The sequence below is a fragment of the Leguminivora glycinivorella genome, chromosome Z (genome assembly GCF_023078275.1).
Source record: "Leguminivora glycinivorella isolate SPB_JAAS2020 chromosome Z, LegGlyc_1.1, whole genome shotgun sequence".
In the NCBI taxonomy this organism is placed as follows: Eukaryota; Metazoa; Arthropoda; class Insecta; order Lepidoptera; family Tortricidae; genus Leguminivora; species Leguminivora glycinivorella.
The window spans coordinates 5,715,256-5,736,712 of NC_062998.1; the positions used below are offsets into that span (position 1 = coordinate 5,715,256).

The 21,457-nt window shown below is 37.7% G+C and overlaps 1 protein-coding gene across 1 annotated transcript in view; it reads left to right on the forward strand.

Moving 5' to 3' along the window:
• The window catches only part of LOC125240618, a 329,570-nt gene extending 308,388 nt beyond the window's left edge, over positions 1-21,182 (forward strand). The window contains exons 3-4 of the mRNA XM_048148582.1: positions 19,264-19,374; positions 20,096-21,182. Coding sequence (XP_048004539.1) covers positions 19,264-19,374; positions 20,096-21,116 — 1,132 coding nt within the window. The 3' untranslated portion in view covers positions 21,117-21,182. The remainder of the gene's footprint in view (positions 1-19,263; positions 19,375-20,095) is intronic.
• The last annotated feature ends 275 nt before the right edge of the window (positions 21,183-21,457 follow it).

The following is a 21,457-nucleotide window of genomic DNA, read 5'->3' on the forward strand; positions in this document are numbered from 1 at the left end:
AAATATCTACATACTTCTACGGCTACAACGGACGTGCAAAACCGCTCTTAGGAATGTATTTTTTGTGACTTTTCATTCTCTCTTTATTGACTTAGTTAATCAGTTAAAAAGCTGCACAGAAAAGCCTTGCAGTATTTTCTTTCCATCACATGGCACAACCCTAATTTGCATACCTACATTTGTTCGATTACACACCTTATAGTCATGCTATAAAGTGCAGTTTCTAATGGGCGTTCGGAAGTAACATAGGGCTGTCATGCATGAGGTAGCTCAACAATGAATTTCACACCGGTAGGTCCATTAGTGAGAGAACTGTGTTCGGAAGCGTAAGGTGTGGTATCAATTTGATAGGTGAGTGATATGAGTGGAACTCAATAATAAGATTAATAAGTGATACTACTCGTAACGAAGCCATTAAACTGCCGGACGAACAGCAAATACATTAGTTTTATATTTAAAACCACTCTCGGGCCGAACGCGATGAAATAACATAATGAGCATTTCTTTTTTTTGCCATTTTTTTATTTTGATTTTTTTTAGGGAGTTTTAGGTCAATTGTACTCAGAATCACGAGTACTTTCAATCTCACTGGGAGACAAAAAGTGTCCCAGAATTTCCATACATTTTTGTTACTTTCCTCTTTTGTTACCCCACACAACATGTACGGAAAATTGTGGCGTAGCACACTAATTGGATAAACTTTATCGTATCGGTGCGTCCCTATCGGACTTACAAATGGCGAAAAGGACGGCCTGACATTATATCGTTTATCACGCGACCATGTGTTAGGTAATATTTTTAATCGTTTCCGAACAAAGCCTCATCAGGCGCCTGTATGACCAATAGACCAATACGTTTGTCAGGTAATTCCGCAACTCCCGTGTACTGCAGGATGCAGGATACAGAACAGTGTACGATTTCAGCCAGGGATATACTAGGCGGTAATCCCACGGCAATGTGATATTGAGCGACTTCACTCGACATGTCTGGCGATTTTTTTTTAAACGTAGTATTAAACGGTGGCAAACAAGCATACGGTCCGCCTGATGGAAAGTGGTCACCGTAGCCTACGGACGCCTGCAACTCAAGGGGTGTCACATGCGCGTTGCCAACCCATTAGAAACTTGTATCACACCTCGGACACTGGCGATCAAATATATAAGGTGCTAACAAATTAGTCACGGATATTTTTACGGCTGATAGTACTCCGCTCCTGGAGTATATTTATGACATCATAGGTTTTGTTATGTTTTTTTAGAGAAAACTAGGAAACAAATATGCTATGTTAAAACACCCCGTTAATAAAATTATTAAATGAGACCTCTCTAGACACTATTAACGTGACATGAGAGACACTGTTCAACATCCTGACAGGCAATTACATTACAGAGGATGGTTATTTAGAAAATAAATTAAAATAATTTTTTTTTGTTAAGGGTATGAAAACAAAAAAAATCATGATTTTTTTCAGTAATTTCTAGTGAAAGTTCATTGTTTTGATGTTAATTAACGTCCCTTAAAATATCCGTGACTAATTTGTTAGCACCTTATATTGAAAGAGGCGCATTCCTAGCACACAGTCTTAGCTCGTGTATGTGAACGCGTATGCTTGTATGAGTGAAATATGACAGGTCGACTGTTCGTGTTTTTGACAGGCTGTCTTCTTGGCTTTGTCGCTTAATTGTGATATTAGCAACGTGGGGTGACGTAGTCCGGACATACAGCGTGTGTATTCCATACGGGCCAATATATCTTAATGACGATTAGTATCGGACCTAAGGAGCCTAACTACATGGTGTTTTTTAATAGATGAGATATTTTTTTCATACAATAATAATTCAGCACGCAATGTATTATGTCCACATCAATTAGCGTACCTCCCTAAACGTCATTACGACATGACGTTTATGTCATATCAAATTAATTGGATGGTGCACATTGCTGCTTAGCCAGATATCAAAAACTAATTACTCTTAATTAATAACACTTTTTAACAAAATGATTATCCTATGAGACTCGTATCATCAGATACTATAACTGGATACATTATTTGCCCGTATGGAATCCACACGCTGTATAGTCCTCCTCACCGCTTTTCATCAGGTCGGCAATTATGGATTACGCCTATTATGGGCTCTAATATGGCTGTTTGTGATGTCGGGTGACATGGTACCACGTTGTCGGACTTTTCTCGACGTCTGTTGACGTCGTTTGACAATAAGCTACTAGATTCATATCTAATTTGGCACAATAAATGATTGTCTTCTGTAATATTTGACATAAGAAACCAGTATTTAATGATTTTGGGTATTCAATGTGTACGATGACTACGTATTTTTAATTCAAATTTTTTTTTGGCCACCGAAAACGCTGTCGGCCGTGTAGTGACGTCATAGAATTCATGTCAAATCAATCACTGACATAATGACCTTTAAACCTCGTACTTAACGTGTCAGAAAGTGTTGTTCTCGCACTGAATGACTTCATTCACAGAAAATCTATAGATGACATGGCTGATGTTGTTTTTTTGCCTGATTATGTAAAAGTATTCTTTAAAAATATTTTAGCGGTTCATAAGTCATAATAAAATATAGTGATATTTTTTTTCGGTTAATTGGACAATAAGTAATAATATAAGACAAACTTTAATAAAGGGTCAAGTAGCCTATTTCGATATATGTATGACGCGGCGCTAGATCCACTTCTCTTGACTTGAAAAATAAATATTTCATTTTCATTTTTCCATTTTCATTATTACAAAAATAGATATATATGTCGCAGGGAAATGGCCAAAACAGAGGTTTGATCAAATCTCTAAGGGATATGATCAAATCACGCAAGATGCCAAAATGGCGAATCCATTTTATCATTTCTCTACACCGTGTCCAATAAGTCCGAATACTCACATTTTACCTCAGTTCTAAAGATATAGGGATCACAGGCCATCAAATTCTTATTTAAACTAAAGAGTATATTCCTCTTAATAAAATACAAGCACAAAGTACATGAAATTTCCGAAGTATCTAAGAAAAACAAAGAGGTAAAGTGCCAACAAAATACTTGCTCGGCACGCAGGTGACGAGTTATTTTTTATAAGGAGAATCTGTATGTGATAAAACAGACGCCACGTGTCCAAAATAAACTATTATGGGTACCGAGGATAGATAACGTTCCGGGTAACTAGAAAAATGTGCCTAGGTTCCAGAGCTCACCATCGGCCCAGGTGTGGGATGCAGTATGTAAGCGAGGTAAACTACCTTCAGTACTTACAGATAAAAGCGTTAAAATCAACGTTTTTTTCTTTAAAACCAAGGTTTTGGAGAAAAAAATGCCTTAAAGTTAAAAAGGATGCTTGGGAATGAGTATCATGTGTCCCAACAAGACGCACCTCCAGCACATTCGGCAAATGGTATTCTAGCGTAGTTTCAGACTAATTTGGCAGTTTTTTATCCGAAACATGAGTGGCCACCCAGGCCTCCAGGTTTAGGCGTATTAGACTATTTTGTATGGTCATGCATGCTTTGAAGACTAAATTTTTATAAAATCATAAACCTAGATCATTTCAAAAAGGTTATCGAGAGTATTTGGGATGAAATGTGATGAAAACGGTGCGTGCCGCGTGTGATCCGTTTGAGAAGCGTTTGAGGCTGGTAAACAAGTTAATGCTGGAGTTATTCCAAAACATTTGTTGTGAATGTAGTAAATAAGAGTGCCATTCATAAAATATAATAATAATGTAGTAACTATTTGTTCATTTTGTTTTATTGGCTATTTGTGCTGTATTCAAACTTATTGGACACGGTGTAGAAAATTTCAGTCATTTGACTATTTCCCTGACTCTGTTTAGTGAAATCACAAAATCGGCCAATAGATAAGCCACGTTTCGCCATTTCACTAGATTTGTTCAGGGATTTGATAAAATCCCTGAACCACGACAGTAAGTTGACGAAACGAACTCAAAAAGACAATTTCTTTTAACATTTCGCTAAACTTTGGGGAAATGATAAAAGTCTCAACTGAAATATGGTATAAGTAGGTACATATAATATGGCGATTTGATCAAATCTCTGAACAGGTTTCGTCGCGAAATGATAAAACAAGTTGACTTTATACGCTCGTTTCGTCAATTTACTGTTATGGTTCAGGGATTTTATCAAATCGCTAAACAAATCTAGTGAAATGACAAAACGTGGCATGTCTATTGGCCGATTTTGTGATTTCACTAAACATAGGGATTTAGTCAAATGACTGAAATTTTCTAGAGAAATGAAATGGATTCGCCATTTTGACATCCTGCGTGATTTGATCATATCCCTTAGAGATTTGATCAAACCTCTGTTTTGGTCATTTCCCTGCGACATATACACGGTGCAACATGTGGAAACCGAATAATTTTAACAGCGTTGTCAATTTTTAATTTATTTATTATTTCAGACAAATGGCCCATAATGGTTAGTACTTATACATTATTGAAGATTTTAAAGTAGTTTAACATAAAACAGAAAGTAGACAATACAACAATCATCATATTAGAAGAGTAAAATGTCATATAAACTTTTCTGGATTTCGCCTACTTTCAGAGTTGTAAGCATTAAAAAAAATTACAAACACTTATTATTTCCCAGAACAAAACGCTGTTTTTGGCTCATTGCAAAAAAGTATTTTTTTAGAAAACGATTGTATTTAGGGTTCCGTACCAAAAAGGTACAAACAGGAACCCTTATGGTGCGACACTGTCCGTCTGTCTGTCCGTCTGTCACATTCCTAAATATCTCGAGAACTACTAATGCTATCAACTTGAAATTTGGAATAGTTATGAACATTGTAAACCTCTACAAATAGAAAGTATAATTTTTTTAAATTTATGAATTTTAATTGTAGAAAATGGCCAAAATGAATGGGGGGCAAACTGTAAATTTCAAGTTACTAGATCAAGTGGGATATCGTTAGAAAGAGCGCAAATTGAACGTAAATAAACTATTTTTTATAATTTTTTTGTTGTGGAAAAAAAAGAATTTTGAAGGAAAATGTAAAAAAAAATACCGTTCCCCCCCCTTATCTCCGAAGTTTACCAACTAAAAATTATGAAAATTTTAGGAAACATTGGTTGTATGCTAAATATTACAGGAAAAATATAATCGTGTTTGTATCTTGGAAACTTTTTTTTTTATTCACAAAAAACTTTTCATATTTTACTTTCAAGTTACCCACCCTTGCGAATGTATATCGTACTTCAAATTAATACGAGATGTTACGTAAACCGTCTTCTTTCCAATAAAGTAAAAACTGTTTAAATCGGTTAACATTATAAAGAATTATCCCTGAAAAACCAACATAGTATACAGGTCGCGCAAATTAGTTAGCGAATTCACGAAGAGATGGCGCTATACACAATAATGCTCATTAGTACCCTATACTTTTGTCTTCTAGTCAAGTCATTTGAGTTATATGAAAACATGAGATTATTTTAACTAGGTAGTTTGAAAGAAAGTTTGTACGGGACCCTCGGTGGGCGAGTCCGACTCGCACTTGGCCGGTTTTTTTATTTTATTTTAAGTGTCAGTTTTACGAATAACATTTACCTACTTTTTATGTGTAAATACATCAAAAAAAATGACACAATTTTTTTTGCCGAAATTTGCTTGACCCCAGATAACATTTTATCTTTATTTTGCCCTCAGAAATACGCAGTTAAAAAACTTTCGGTGTCTCATGTTACACCGTGTATTATAAGCAGTCGTGTCGTGTCGTGTCGTCAGCGTGTCGTGAGTGTCGTGACGTTAAAATGAATGTATTTTAATTAAATGTTTGAAAGTTGATTAAACATTTGTTTGTTATTTTATATTTGTGATTAAATTTAGGCAAAATCGGTCTGTGGGTTCACTAAAAGGTTTCAACGCAGTTATAATTGATTAAAATATACATATTTGTGTTTGATACAAATACAAACGTTCTGATTTGGATAGATCGTAGCAAAAAATTACAGAATTTCGTGTCGTATAGATTGTTACCGACCAAAAGGTACTCGTATAAGCAGGATAAGCTAAAAAAAAAAACCACAGCGTTTTTGGGTCGAAATTATAATCAAATGATGCCTTTTAAAGAGGTAATACCCTGCAAAAAGTTTAATCTCTCTGTTACCCCCCGGGGGTGAAAAGCACCCGATTAACCCCAAAACTGTTTTATAAATATTTTCCTAAACTACGAAAGTGACGATTTTCAAAATATGTAGGTACAAACATTAATGGCACTAAAAACTATATGTATAAAAAGTACCCCTCCTAAATCAGAAATCAGAAAACAGAAATATTTATTGTTTAAACTGTGTAGGTACAGGAAGTAACACTAGGTACATTTTTCAGTGAGAGTATCAACAGTTTTACCCTTTTCGGGCATACAATGTATTTGACTTAAACTAAATTTTAACTTATATCCTATAGGTACTAAATTTTAATTTAGGTTTACATAATTATAAAATTCTGAATCCTAACGATTTGAATTCATGAAAAAAAAATCGAAACAATTTTTTTATCATCCTGTATAACAAGTGCTCTTGGTACAAACACTATTTTTTTATATGGACCAATTTATATACTATGTCATACCTACAAAAGTTTCATCGACCTAGCCGAGAAGGAACATTACGAAAATAATAATTATGAATTCGCGCTTTGCTTCATCTATTATGTTTTATGATTCTACCAGGTAAAATGTACCTAGAATTAAATTAGCGGATTATTTAGTACCAGAATCAGTTACCTAATACAACCTACATGGCATTGACTGCTTGTTTGCAAGATGTAAAAAAAAAGTACATACATACAATCACGCCTGTGTCCCATAAAGGGGTAGGCAGAGCACATAAACTACTAAAGTTTCAGTGCCACTCTTGGCAAAAAGGGGTTGAAAGAAATCGAAATTGTGCCATTGCAGTGACAGGTTGCCAGCCTCTCGCCTCTAACAATTTAACCCATATCCCACAGACTTCTACGACACCCACGGGAAGAAAGGGGGTGGTGAAATTCTTAACCCGTCACCACACGGGGTCGGGGGGTGTAAAAAAAGTAGGTTTTCGCACACGATCACAACCTTTTTGCACAATGCAAGATGATGAATCGTGTGGCTGATTCTTAACAGTACAGTTCACATACAAAAAGGGAGATAAATCAATACGTTCACACGCTTAGTTGACGACCGTGTGATTGCGGCTTTATTGCATAACACTGTATGGAACTAAGGAACGTGTCACACTGGCGTTTCCATAGCGTCTGCTTCTAGTCTATATAAGTAACACTGGTGAGTGGGACTAAACGCCAGGCCACACGAGCGTTTCCATAGCGTCTCTAGTCAACATTACACTTCTGTATGGGACCAAGACACGCCACACTCATCAGTACATCGATTTCGATCGTATCGTATAGTAAATCTATGGCTGCTGTTCGACGCACGCTGAACCAACTGACGCCATTTTGCATAGCGCTACTAAGTGAATTTTCACATTATCCCATCCGATCCGATATCGAATGTAGGACCGATATCTCATACATTACAGGCGCCATCTTGGTTTTTTTTTCAATAGAAATCCTCCCGACATTCGATATTGGGTCGGCTAATGTGAAAACGGACTAAGGATACTAGTTTGGATTAACTCCCCCCCCCCCCACACTCACCACTCCCCCCTCTTCCGCTTCCCCTCCTGAATCGATGCTTGGAGCGTAGGCTCCGTGTGTGTTTCAATATGATCCACAGTAGTTGAAGTTTTAAGTCAGTATAGCCCTGCTTCACCGAGTGAGGTAGACATTACAGCATTCTCAATTCTTCGTCTTTCTGTGTAGAGACTGACTCCTCTTAACTACGACACGTCAACCATTGTGCTCTATATACTGAGAGTAAAAACAACCAGTTTTCATGTTCAATAAGTTTTTTCGTTAAAATAGCGCCTAAGTGCTCTTTGGTTCAAACAACAAGTTAAGTTGTAACTAGTACATTCTACAAGATACCCGTCATTTGAATCATCATCATTTTATAAGAGCAACATGAGAACATGACATATATATTGTTGTAAACATATGTTTGGCTGATTCAATCAAATATCTTTTAACAAGTTTGACCTTGTTGTTCGAACAAATTCGACTTGTATCATCAATATTGGCGACCGGTCTGGCGTAGTTGGTAGTGACCCTGCCTGCTGAGCCGCGGTCCCGGGTTCGAATCCCGGTAAGGGCATTTATTTGTGTGATGAACACAGATATTTGTTCCTGAGTCATGGATGTTTTCTATGTATTACGAGATGATTTTTTTTTTTTTTTATTACGAGTATAAGTATGTATTTATCTATTTAAGTATGTATATTGAATCGTGAATGAATATTGAATTGTATATTGAATCTGAATCTGTATATCGTCGCCTAGCACCCATAGTAAGCTTTGCTTAGTTTGGGGCTAGATTGATCTGTGGAAGGTGTCCCCCAATATTTATTTATTACTAGCTTGTACCCGCGGCTTCGCCCGCGTACTAAAAGAATTATTCAAACGTATACAAAAATTAAGATTTTCATTTGGATCCGTAGGTTTCTATGTAGGTACATTAGTCTGCGATTATTTAGATAATACATATAACTATTTTTTTAAAGAAATGCTTGCAAATATTGTAGAAATGTTACACAGCGACCACGGCGTAGGTAGTGGGTACGAGTAGGTATGTAATAGTATGTATTCTATATACACTCTGGGAAAACTTCATACAACCCACATAGCCAGTATCTATGGTCAGTGGGTAAAAAGTACTACTAAGTATCCCTATCCCTATCCCTATCCCTATCCCTATCCCTATCCCTATCCCTATCCCTATCCCTATCCCTATCCCTATCCCTATCCCTATCCCTATCCCTATCCCTATCCCTATCCCTATCCCTATCCCTATCCCTATCCCTCCCTATCCCTATCCCTATCCCTATCCCTATCCCTATCCCTATCCCTATCCCTATCCCTATCCCTATCCCTATCCCTATCCCTATCCCTATCCCTATCCCTATCCCTATCCCTATCCCAATCCCCTCCCATCCCCTGTCACTGTTAAATGATCATGTTAGGAGGTCAACTTTGATAAATCTTTTCTTAGTGCACCTCTAAAGAAATCACGTGTCAATTCGAAATCTCTTGAACCAGAAGTAAACATAAAAAATAAATCCAATTCATTTTAGTTAATTTTAGTTTTTAATTTAATTTTAAGTTGCTTTTATTATTATTTTTTAGAGTTAGATATTATTTATTTGTTATTTAAGTTTTATGTCCAATAAATATTTAAAACTAAATGCATATGATAATTTTGATATTTAAACCCCATTGCACCATAACAGGGGAGAAGGTATTTCACTTCCGCCTCGTTAGATTTTAAAAGCGTTGTATTTATCGTGATCAGCGACCCGATAAACCATAAAAACGATACCCATATTGGTTTTTTGACTTTATCAACCCCTTTTCACCCTTTTAGGGGTTAAATTTTCAAAAAACCTGAAACACGTATTTAGGAATCCTGTAAAGTTTCGAATAAAACGGTCAAACTAATCTTGTTTCCCTATACAAACTCTGAACCCCCATATCACCCCCTTCGGACATGAATTTTGAAAAATCCTTTCTTAGTGCTCCTCTACTCCATATAAAGAACCTACGTGCCAAATTATAGATCTCTAGGACCAGCGGTTTCGACTGTGCGTTGATATGTCAGTCAGTTTCTTCATTTATATATATTTTTTATATTTAAACCCCATTGCACCACAACAGGGGAGAAGGTATATCACTTCCGCCTTGTTAGATTTTAAAAGCGTTGTATTTATCGTGATCAGTGACCCGATAAACCATAAAAACGATACCCATATTGGTTTTTTCACTTTATCACCCCCTTTTCACCCTTTTAGGGGTTAAATTTTCAAAAAACCTGAAACACGTATTTAGTCATATGCTTTTAGGAATCCTCCTGTGAAGTTTCGAATAGAACAGTCAAACTAATCTTGTTTCCCCATACAAACTTTGAACCCCCATTTCACCCCTTTAGGAGGTGAATTTTGAAAAATCCTTTCTTAGTGCTCCTCTACACTATATAAGGAACCCATGTGCCAAATTTGGAATCTCTAGGACCAGCGGTTTCGGCTGTGCGTTGATATGTCAGTCAGTCAGTCAGTCAGTCAGTCAGTCAGTCAGCTTCTTCTTTTATATATTTAGATTTATTTATATTGTGATTTATTCCGTTTACTAAAATACTTTTTCCCCTCACTAGCTCGGAAACACGTGTTTTGTCCTTTAATACCAGCGGGTAAAAACGCATTTTAGCCACTAGTGGGTAAAGTAATTTGACCTTGAATAAAGTCAAATTAACTGCTTTAAAATTGATAAAAGTAGGTGAATCTAGTAATAAAGATGATTTACCACCTGTGGAACTACTGGAAGCAGTGATAAACGCATTTTTTGCGTTGTAGTTTCCTCGCTATAGTGAGGGGAAAAGCTTTGTGTTACACTTGGGTGCAAATGTATTTTACTTCTCGTGTGTTAAAAAACTCGCAAGTTCAGGATTCTATTCTCGAACCACTCGCTTCGCTCGTGGTTCAACTATAAAATCCTTTCACTTGCTCGTTTTTCAATTCCACACTCGGCGTTAAAATACAACTTTGCCCCCTTGTATAACTATTGTTTCAAACGGATAAACCCGCAACAAGTCGAACTTGTTAAATTCACAATGCAAATTTCTGTCAGTGTAGCCTGTGTGAATCGCACAAAGCTGCATGTCGTCAGGGTACGTAGCCAAATGCACAAGAGATAATATCGTTATCGTAGCTATCTCTCTCGCTCTTCCGTATTGGCGGCGACAGAGCCAGACTGCGTTTTAATCGGTTTAGTTGACCGTTTCTCCAACGGAAATGCATTCAACCAAGAGACGACAGCTGGGGAGCGGTGAATTGCTTAGGGTGCAAAGTACGACGTTATAAACGTTAAATTATATACTGTTTTTAGCGTAAAGCGTAAATTATATACTGTTTTTAGTTTACAGTGTAAACTGAATCTAGACGTAAGTATAAATATTTATCGCCGTAAAACGTATTATAAGATACAGCGGGGAAAATCTCGACTTAAGAGAAAATGTAACAGTTCCATTTTTTCCATGTTTTACAATGTTTGCATTATTAAATAAAGTGTCCACCGGTTATATATGGTAGGCGTGTTCAGTGGATACATGTAGAACTCAACATCATAGTGTAATTATGGAAAAAATGGATTAGTTACAATTGTCCCCTAGTCGAAATTTGCCCCGCTGTACCTTAGTTCTATTTTTGGTTAACCTTATCCAGTCCTCTAGTGTTCATCAAGTGTAATTTCACAATACATTTAGTATGTCACGAATCTGCATATAATTAATATAATTATACCGTTACGGCTAATTTGATATAGTCATTCCGAACAGACTTAAGTCCAGGTTACTTCCGTACGTTTTTTCACCGTATTACTATAAATTTAAGATATAAAAACTCTTGTTTGTTTTGTAGACTTGAGTAATTATTAGTCAGAGAGAAAATAACTTTTTAATTACATTTGATTGGCATCCATATTGTTTGCATTGGACCGGTTATTCGAGCGATAATTATTGTGTTTGTAACTTTGTATATTCAGAGATACTTTCACTTACAGACGCATTTTAACAATTCTTATTATAATTGTATGGTAAATATTTTTTTTTTAATTTATTTTGAAAAAACAACTTAAACTAATTTTTTACATTAAAAAACTTGCCAAACTGTTAAGTTCAATAGCAAGATGCGCTCATTTTTTAAACAATTTAAATTGTATATCTTAACCTTAACCTAATAATATATCAATATATCTTAATATATCAATTCCTGTAGCCGAATGGCATTTCTGCGACGCGAGACGCCACCGAAACGCCGCTGAAATGTAGTCTGGCTCTGTCGCGCCAATACGCAAGAGCGATAGAGATAGATAGCTACGAAAGAGATATTATCGTGAGCGTTTCGTGAGCGTTTGTGCATTCGGCTACGCACACTAAGCTCACAAAGCTCTCACATACTTAGGTATAAATAAATAAATATTATAAGACATTCTTACGCAGATTGACTGTCCCACGGTAAGCTCAAGAAGGCTTGTGTTGTGGGTGCAGCGGCTGGTCCATACAAGCCGATTCCCACCGGTTTGCCTAAAATTGATTACTAGTAAAGTACCTAATGTTGAAGGTAGGTTTATTTTTGCTTTGGTGTTGTCTAGCAGAAATTTTCACCAGCCGCCAATGGTACCTATATCAATGGTTTATCTTTATATATGTATGTTTATGTATAATATTTATTTTATTTTTTTTGCCTATATTGTGCGATAAGTTTATTTCTTCGAATTTGCTGACACCTACTGACATTATATAAATTTATCAATTTCCGCTACCTTAAGGTTGTCTGGAAGAAATCGCTCTTTAGCGATAAGACCGCCTGTTGTTTACCTTTGTTCGTGTTTCTTCCTTGTTTTGTATTGTTGTATTTTATCAAGGTGTGCAATAAAGAGTATTGTATTGTATTGTATTGTACCTATACCTACTCAGACAACCATATGCATACACTGAAAGAAATTTGCCTTGTGAATTAAACAAATTCGACTTGTTGCGGGTTTATCTGTTTGAAACAAAAGTATTTCAGTAGACGGAATAAATCACAATATTGATGATACAAGCCGAATTTGTACGAACAACAAGTCAAACTAATAAAGAGTAGCGAGGATGGATGAGAGGAGAGTAACGAAGAAAGTATATGAAAAAAAGATTGGAAGGGTCAGTTGGAAGTGGAAGACCTAGGCGAACTTTTCTTGTTCATATCGGGGAAATATTGCAAAAAGCCCAGGTCAGAAGTACTCGAAACCGACGAGCGTGTACGAGAAACGTTATGAAAGTGTGTGAAGCGAAAGTGATTTGTCAGGATCGTAGTAAATGGAAATCCGTGATCTCTGCCTACCCCTCTGGGAAACAGGCGTGATTGTATGTGTGTGTCATGTGGCTTTTATAAAATTGATTGACAGTAACATTAGGTAAAGGCTGTCAAACACGTGTTCAGTAATTATCTTAATTCTTGTTTCTTAGAGAAATTAATAGTATTTGATCTAAAGAACCTTCCCTTAAAGTTAACGAAATTCAATAAAAACAGGGTGTAGATGTATAAGTTATTACTATAACGTGTAGGGCGACATGGTATGTTGGTGCTTACACCGTACCTGGGGATTAAGCCAGAAGCGTCAGCGGGATTATACTATGTGATATGAAATGAAAAAGTAGTGTGACTAATAAAAAATACAAATCAAATGAAAATAATTTAATTTGTTCTTAGACTACCGTGATTTGTTTGATTTCCGTTAAATTCAACAGAACATCACAACATTCGACAGAAGCTAATCTTAATCTATGTTGTTTATTGTTGAATTCGATTTTTTTTTCGTTTTCATACTTATGAGTGATACCTAGTATGAGAGAATTTGAAGAATAACATAAAAGTTAGTGTCACTGTCAGTACATACATATATGTGACGTTATCTGGATAAAGAGACCTTATTGTCGATGGCGCTTACGGCGTTATGAGTGATGTTCGTGTACAAATACGACGCCGCGGGACGTAAGCGCCATCGACAATACCTAAGGTCCCTTTACCCAGATAATGTCACATATGACGACATATGTCAGATAACATTAGGAAGTAGTAAAGGTTGTGTTCACTTGTTCTGTCATGTTTTTTTAGTCAATAACAAAATAAAAAGAATTTAAATTTGTGAAATGGAAAGTTTCCAACCATACCTACAATAGTCCATACAAAGTATGGAAAGTTTCCGAAGTTTTTGTATGTGAATATTTCAGAATTCTGGAAACTTTCCGTCGGCATATCAGTAACAGTAGGTACCTACTTAAGAGATAAAGACATTCGTTTCTTAGAGATATTGATTGTATTAAACCTAAAGAACCTTATTACGCCAATTGAGAATCTTTTTATTGGAGAATCCATTATATTCTGTAAATGAGTATATGGAAATGACATGTACCTAATATAAATTGACTGTAATCCATTATTATTTTGATTTTTAGTTTGACGATCATTATGAGATACCTATTATTTTTCTCTTTTCTTTTTATGTAAAAATTGACATTGTGATTATTTATAAATTTTATAATTAATTACTCTTAAATTTGTATTATAATATAATTGTAATATTTGACATTTTTATATAATAATCATACTTGACGATCATAATATAAATTCGTATAGATTAAGGTAGAATAATTTATATTGTAATTTTATATTATGAAATAAATAAATAAATATCTCAATAGTTGTCTGTTTCGGGGTTTTCAAGACGATAACACAATATCGCTCCCGCTCCAGCTTATGCCTTGCGCGTACTCCTTGGCGTGGAACTCCCGTTACAGCCAAGTAATTTTACGCCAGCGGCCCCGAATAGGTTTAAGGTTGTAGATACTGTAGATAGACATACATTCGCCACGATACGCCAGCAGCGAATACACGCGGCCATTGAGCTTGACAAATGTCACGAATTGATCCTGAGCTGATACAACACTACTGAGACTTTAGTCACAGTATAATAAAGAGTACTATCGTACAGTATGATCACTCCCGCTCCCCGCTGAAAGTGCTGCCCACCCTCTCTCGGTTACCTCACGTAAAAAAACACTCCATTACTGTAAATTCATTCCGAATGTCACCTATTAGTGCCATTCCTAACTGACACGGAACCGTCTGAGCCGTCTCTTAGACATGTGATTTGATTTCCGCACTCGTGTCACAGTACACATATGTATTATACCTACTCGATATACAAATATTACAACGATGAAAATCTGGAAAGGGTAAACGTTAAAACCCTTAAGACGCGACAGGAGCGAAAATGGTAAAATGGAAAGGAGCCCCTTTCTCTATATGGGATTTTTGGTTAAAATATACTCGTGTGTTCCGCTGTCGTCTGTCTCGAGGTTACGCTCAAATCGGTACCATGCATGGAATACCTACCATGGCTATATTATTTACCATAATATTATACCAGTGGCCCGTTTCTCGAAAGGTACAAACCTTGTATTACAAGTGCGCGAACTGTCAAATCGTATGGGTTGTCATGGAAACACACTTGTAATACAAGGCTTGTACTTTTCGAGAAACGAGCCACTGATTGTCGCGAGAGTATGTCGACGGGAGATAGATTACACGTCTTTTTTAAATTGCATTAATGACATACCCCCTTATTCATAAACGTACTCTAAAGTTATCAAGCCGATAAAGTTCGTTTGTCCTTTTCTATCACACCAATACGTCGGAAAGGGACAAACGAACTTTATCAGCTTGATAACTTTAGAGTACGTTTATGAATAAGGGGGATAAGGTCTATCTCGCGGCGACATTCTCACGTGTCAATCATGTGCTAACCCTGCTAGTTTTACATAGCTTAAAAAATTTTAAACTCATAATATTACACAGATGTATCATTTTAGAGTAATGATTGTGATTACACGTAGAAACTGTAGAAAGACGCTCGTTCAGCTTTATCTTCCGTCACAAGTAGTTCTTGTCATCGTGCCGTAGGTATCTTATTTCTCTTCATTCCTTGTAAACATGTAAACATCCTCACTTTTGATTTTATTTGATACTATGAAAACGGAAAGTGACACGCATTTACGTTAATTGCCAAGGTACAGTCAACAACACAGCTGTGACTACAGACAAACTTCCAAAAGCATGTATACAGAACTTTATAGCCTGTACATTACGGTGTGTATATATATATTTTTGGCACTTTGTATTCACAGCTGTGTTCTTGACTGTGCTTCAGGGAAACGAGTCGCGGAATGTGCACATTGCCGTTTATTATTTTGTGGGCGCTTAGATTACTTTTACGATTACATTTTGATGATGGCGCATTTTGAAAATGAGCGGATGTTGGTGCTAATAAAAGTCAAATGTGAAAGAGTTTATTCTGAATAATAATCATGAATATAACCCTCGGGATTAAAAAAAAACATTACTACCTACAAGTTAGTGTAATAATTTTTTTCAGTGTGAAATTCGGCGAAAAGTGAATAACCCTGCAGATATCGCTGGTTCGGTCACCTACATAGAGTTGGATCGGGTTGTCAATAGATATTATTTGAGACGACCGACTGGTGGCCGTCCCAAGGCTTCAATCGCTAACGGTCCAGCCACGACATTGGTCTAAGTGCGACAGCGGTGAGCGGCAGCCATACGTGCGAATGAAAAGTCCCATCGCTGTGTCTTGCTCCAATGTATGCCCGCCGCTCACCGCTGTCGCGCTTAGACCAATGTCGTGGCTGAGCCGTAACGCTTCGTAAGCTCTTATCTAGCCCTATCGCTCTTACGACCTAGCGACCTAGCCGAAATGACAGTCAAGCCGATCAAAAGGCAGTCTGTCTCTGTCGCGCTTGCATGGACGAGCGATAGAGATAGCCAGCTACGATTACGATATCTGGGGCCCATTTCTCGAAGCTACAAGTTACAATTTACAAGTGGTTGTCAATGTCTAATATGACAAGTTGGAAAGAAACTTCCGCTTGTAACTTGTAACTTTCAGTTTTGAGAAATGGGTATATCGATGGGAAAACATTGTGGCGTCGGATCTACCTAAGCACCACGTCAGTAACTTGCAGAAAGCAGCGCAGGATCGGGACGGGTGGCACATTTCGGGAGACAAATTTAATTTTAGATCACAGGAAAAAAGATACATTAACATAACGTTTTACTGTCAGGAATCGTCTACTGTTCCCATTTTGCCTATTCGAGATGCTCGTACTACATTTTTAATTAGATCCCACGTGTTTGTGAAGATTAGCAACACTCAACAGATACGCCATAAGTGAATGATATACCATAAAATTTAAATACTTGGAATCACACCTCGGACAATGGCGATAAATATATGAAAGAGGTGCGTTAGACGCACACAATCTAAGCTCGTGAAGGTGAACGCGTACCATGCTTGTGTGAGTGAGATATGACAGGTCCACTGATCGCGTTTTTGACAGGCGGCAATAGTGAGGTAACAGAGAGCTGGTGGGCGGCACTTTCAATGGGGAGGGGGAGTGGCCATACTGTACGATAGTACCAACGAATTAATTTCACAATTGCTGGATACTATTCTTTATTATACTGTGCTTTATACAATCCATTTCATGGAATTTAGAGGTCAAGGATCGTAAGTAGCCACCTTTTCTGGCTAAGGATTCATCTGAAACGGATACTCTGAGAGCCCTTAAATTGTATCCTTAGTCAGTAAGTAGCTCTCCCGATCTTCGACGATACATTTTTCATGACACCCGCACACTAAATAAGCTATACGCAGGCGGAGCGGGAGTTATAAAAAAATCGTATTCCCTAGGGAGTTATGTTATGACATATCTATATCTCTTAAGTTACACTAAACAACTACTTTATGTTCGTTTAAAATTTGTCAGTGTCGATCAAAGGATAATACCTACTCACTAGAAGAAGAACGCCAATTCCATACAAAAAAATGCCCCCTTCCCATCACACAACACGAAACCTTCACACGTTTATATTATACTAGTGGCGGTCTCCAATAAAGTTCAACGGACATTAATGGAACTAAAACTGACAACAACCGGTTTAACGGTCGTGGGTACTGTGTCGATCATCATTCCATCCTCCAAAAGCCAATTGGAACTGTCAGACGATTCACAGCATGCGACAAGTTCAGAGAGTGGTATATCTCATTTACCATTGTTTAGTCCATGACACACATCTCTGCAGTACCTTCTCATTAAGCCCGAGAATTCTGTGACAGCCACATGTGAGATTCCGATTTAATGAAATCATCGTCAAAGTCCTCAAAACATGGAGTTAATGTGGATTTATAACATTTCGTACCAATTTGCGTAGCATTGGCACTTAATATTACCTCTACGCGCTTTTAATTACATATATATTTAAATGAAATAAAATTTATTCGAAACAACACGTTACATCTTGGCAGTTGCATAAGTGGTAAATGTACAGATTGTTGTTCCAAAAAGGATGCCACTCAGCATGTGTCGGAGCACATAGTGCCACGACGCTGATTTTCAGTGGATTTAGGACTTTGACTGAGCCCCACGAGCTTACCAAGAAGGCTTGTGTTATGGGTACTCAGACGACGATATATATAATATAGAAATACTATAGAAAACATCCATGGCTCAAGTACAAATATCTGTGCTCATCACAGTACAAATAAATGCCCTTACCGGGATTCGAACCCGGGACCGTGGCTTAGAAGACAGGGTCACAACCCGCTAGGCCAGACCGGTCGTCAAAAACTTAACGACTAAAACTGCTGCTTTAAACTGCTAAATTGATGACGAAATTAGTAATTATGTATTTGCCAATTTTGACGTGATGCAGTGTACAGTCGACTACAAAGAGATGTATCCACTTTTTCACCTTATTGCAATGCATACATACATACATACAATCACGCCTGTATCCTGTATCCCATAAAGGGGTAGGCAGAGTTTTAGTGCCACTCCTGGCAAAAAGAGGTTGAAAGAAAACTAAAATTGTGCAATTGCAGTGACAGGTTGCCAGCCTCTCGCCTACGCCACAATTTAACCCATATCCCACAGTCGGCTTCTACGACACCCACGGGAAGAAAGGGGGTGGTGAAATTCTAAACCGGGCAAACACAACAACAACAACACAACACACACAACACAATACAATGCAATAACGTGAAAAAGTGGATACATCTCTTTGTAGCCGACTGTACTATAGGAATGTTATGACTTATGACAATAAATCATTGAGTTTTTATTGACTAAGTATTTTTTGACCGAGAAGGATACATATTTGAATATAATATTTATATAGAACTAGCTTTTGCCCGCGACTTCGCTCGCATTAAATTCGAAAAGTGCGGAATGCTCCATAGCAAATTCAAATCAGCTTCTTTTTAAGAACTGTCAAAACGATTTGCTAATATGGAATTACTATGGAATACCGAGGAGTGACGTCACTGTCAATTAATTTACTTTATCTTAATGTTTGACTTATTAAATAGAAATTATGTTTAAACATAACCGCTGTCCATATATTTCTTCTAATTTTGTGGTGCTTTATTTCGTGCACTGCATAAAATATTTTAAGTATAGGAAACTAGCCTATTATTATAATTAGCAAATGAGAGTTTTACAGTATGCACCTCTTTTTGTCCACAGCCGGAGCGAGTCAGCCCTCAACAGCCCTACGGAGCCCGACGTGTCGCTAGCGGCCTCTCTTACGGACCCTATAGAGGCCACAACGCTGGAGGAAGCCAGGAGAACCATTAGGTACCCACACACACACCTTTAAGACACTACAGGAGCGAAAACCCTAAAATGGAAAGGAGCCCACCTTTCAATTTGGGAATTTTAGTTAAATATACTAGTGCTATTAACTAGATTTATGAAAAAAAAAATATCCATTAATAACAACTCAGTTAAAAGATATTGCAAAAAAATCTTTCAAATCGAGGTTCCGCTCTCGACTGTTTCCTCCTTCAAAACTTAATCAACCGGAACGAAATTTGAGAATCTGAATAACAATAAAATGATCTGTGTCCAATCTTGAGTATCACACCTTTTTTGCGCCATAATGAAAAAGGCCCTTTTCGGAAATTTTTGATTGGCTCTATCGTCTTTAAAAATAAAAATATCAAAAAAAAAACGGTCCAACAAGGATAAAAATAATAATAATCTGTGTTGAAAAAATCATTGCTCTATCTTTAAAAACCAGGGAGGAAATAGTCGAGAGCGTTTGTATGGAGAATTGACCCCTCCCGTATCGTCTTAAAATTAAACTTAGCACTTCACAAAGATCTTTGAAAACATTATTCGAAAAGGTCTATTTTGTTGGAGTCGTATCCCACCTTTTCTAATAACTACAGAACAAATGATAAGTGGCTAAGATATGAAGCGTTATCATGCCAAATATATCCTGCTTTATCAGAATCGTGAGTCCCAGTTAAGTCATAAAGTTCCAAGTTTCTAAATAGTACATCCGTCTTTACAGAGACCTAAGAATGAAGTACCGCGCGCAAGCCCACCAGCTCCTCACCTGGCGGCGCGCGCATCGCATCCAAGAGGACCTAGTCTCCCGCCTCCAAATAGAGAAGGCCAACCAGCTCAAGTCCCTCTCCAGCCAGCTCCTACTCTTCGAGTCCCGCCTGGTCCGCAAGCAGAAGGAAATCTGCAACATCATCACCGTCAGAGAATCCATCATCGCCAAACAGCATAAAGCCATCGAAGCCCTGCAAGCGAAACTACTCGAAAACGGAATAGAACCTACACAAGCCATCCCCGACTTTAGAGAAATGCTTCAAGACACGCAAATCGCCGACTTCGATAGCCTCAACGATTCTGACTCTGCTGTCATTATGGAAGACGTGGATTCAGACTGTAGCAATCTCCCACACGTCCCACGCTTCAGAAACGCTGATTCTGTCACCATCGTACGATCCATCTCAGACGCTATCGATCCAAATTTAAAATACAGCATCATTCGCCGTTCGAACGGCTTCCTACGGCGTCCAGAGATCTTAGAGACTGTTTACAGCGTTGAAGAAGAAGCCGACGCGGATTCCATGAAAGGCCTAAGCGCTCAGAACTCGACAGAGAAAGAGCTCAAAGACAATAAGACGGACGAAGAGAAACAGAAAGAGACAACTAGTCTTCTCTCTCAACGACGCGACAACTTCCGCATGAGAAGCGTCGTGTTGACAGAGGCACTCAAAAGCATAGATGATGATAAGAAGAACGATACCTGGGCGTACAGTTATGTTCCAAAGAAAACCGCTTCCGACGACGAAGCTACAGAGAGTGACGAGGAAACGGAACGGAACCCTGTAGTGACGTACAATCGAGTCATGTCTAATCACCGGAACGTGACGAAACCAAAGGACGTGAAGTACAAGAGGATAAACAAAGCGAAATCGAAGAGCTTGGAGGAGTTGCGCGGCCGGCTCAAGAACTGGGTCGACAAAGGGAATAAGTTCGCGAACTTGACCTTGGAGCATGCGCAGAGCTACGCTTAAGTTCCTTTGCGAATAATCGCAGACAAATAAAATAGCGTACAGGCAACCAATCGGAACCCTAGGCCACTGTAGAACTATGTCATAGTGACGATATAAATCAGATTGTAAGAAATCTCTTACTGCTTGTCATTTAGACATGGTTGTAGAGTGGCCTAGGGTTCTGATTGGTTGAATGGTACATTAAAATCCTTATTCTCCTCTTTGGGTAAACATATGTGGTGTGAAGAAATGAAACGGACGAGTCATGCTATTTCAGTCAGGCTCAGTACAAGAAGTACTAACTTTGGCCGAAATAACACGATACCTAAAAAATACGATGGAAACCTGCATCTGTAATTATT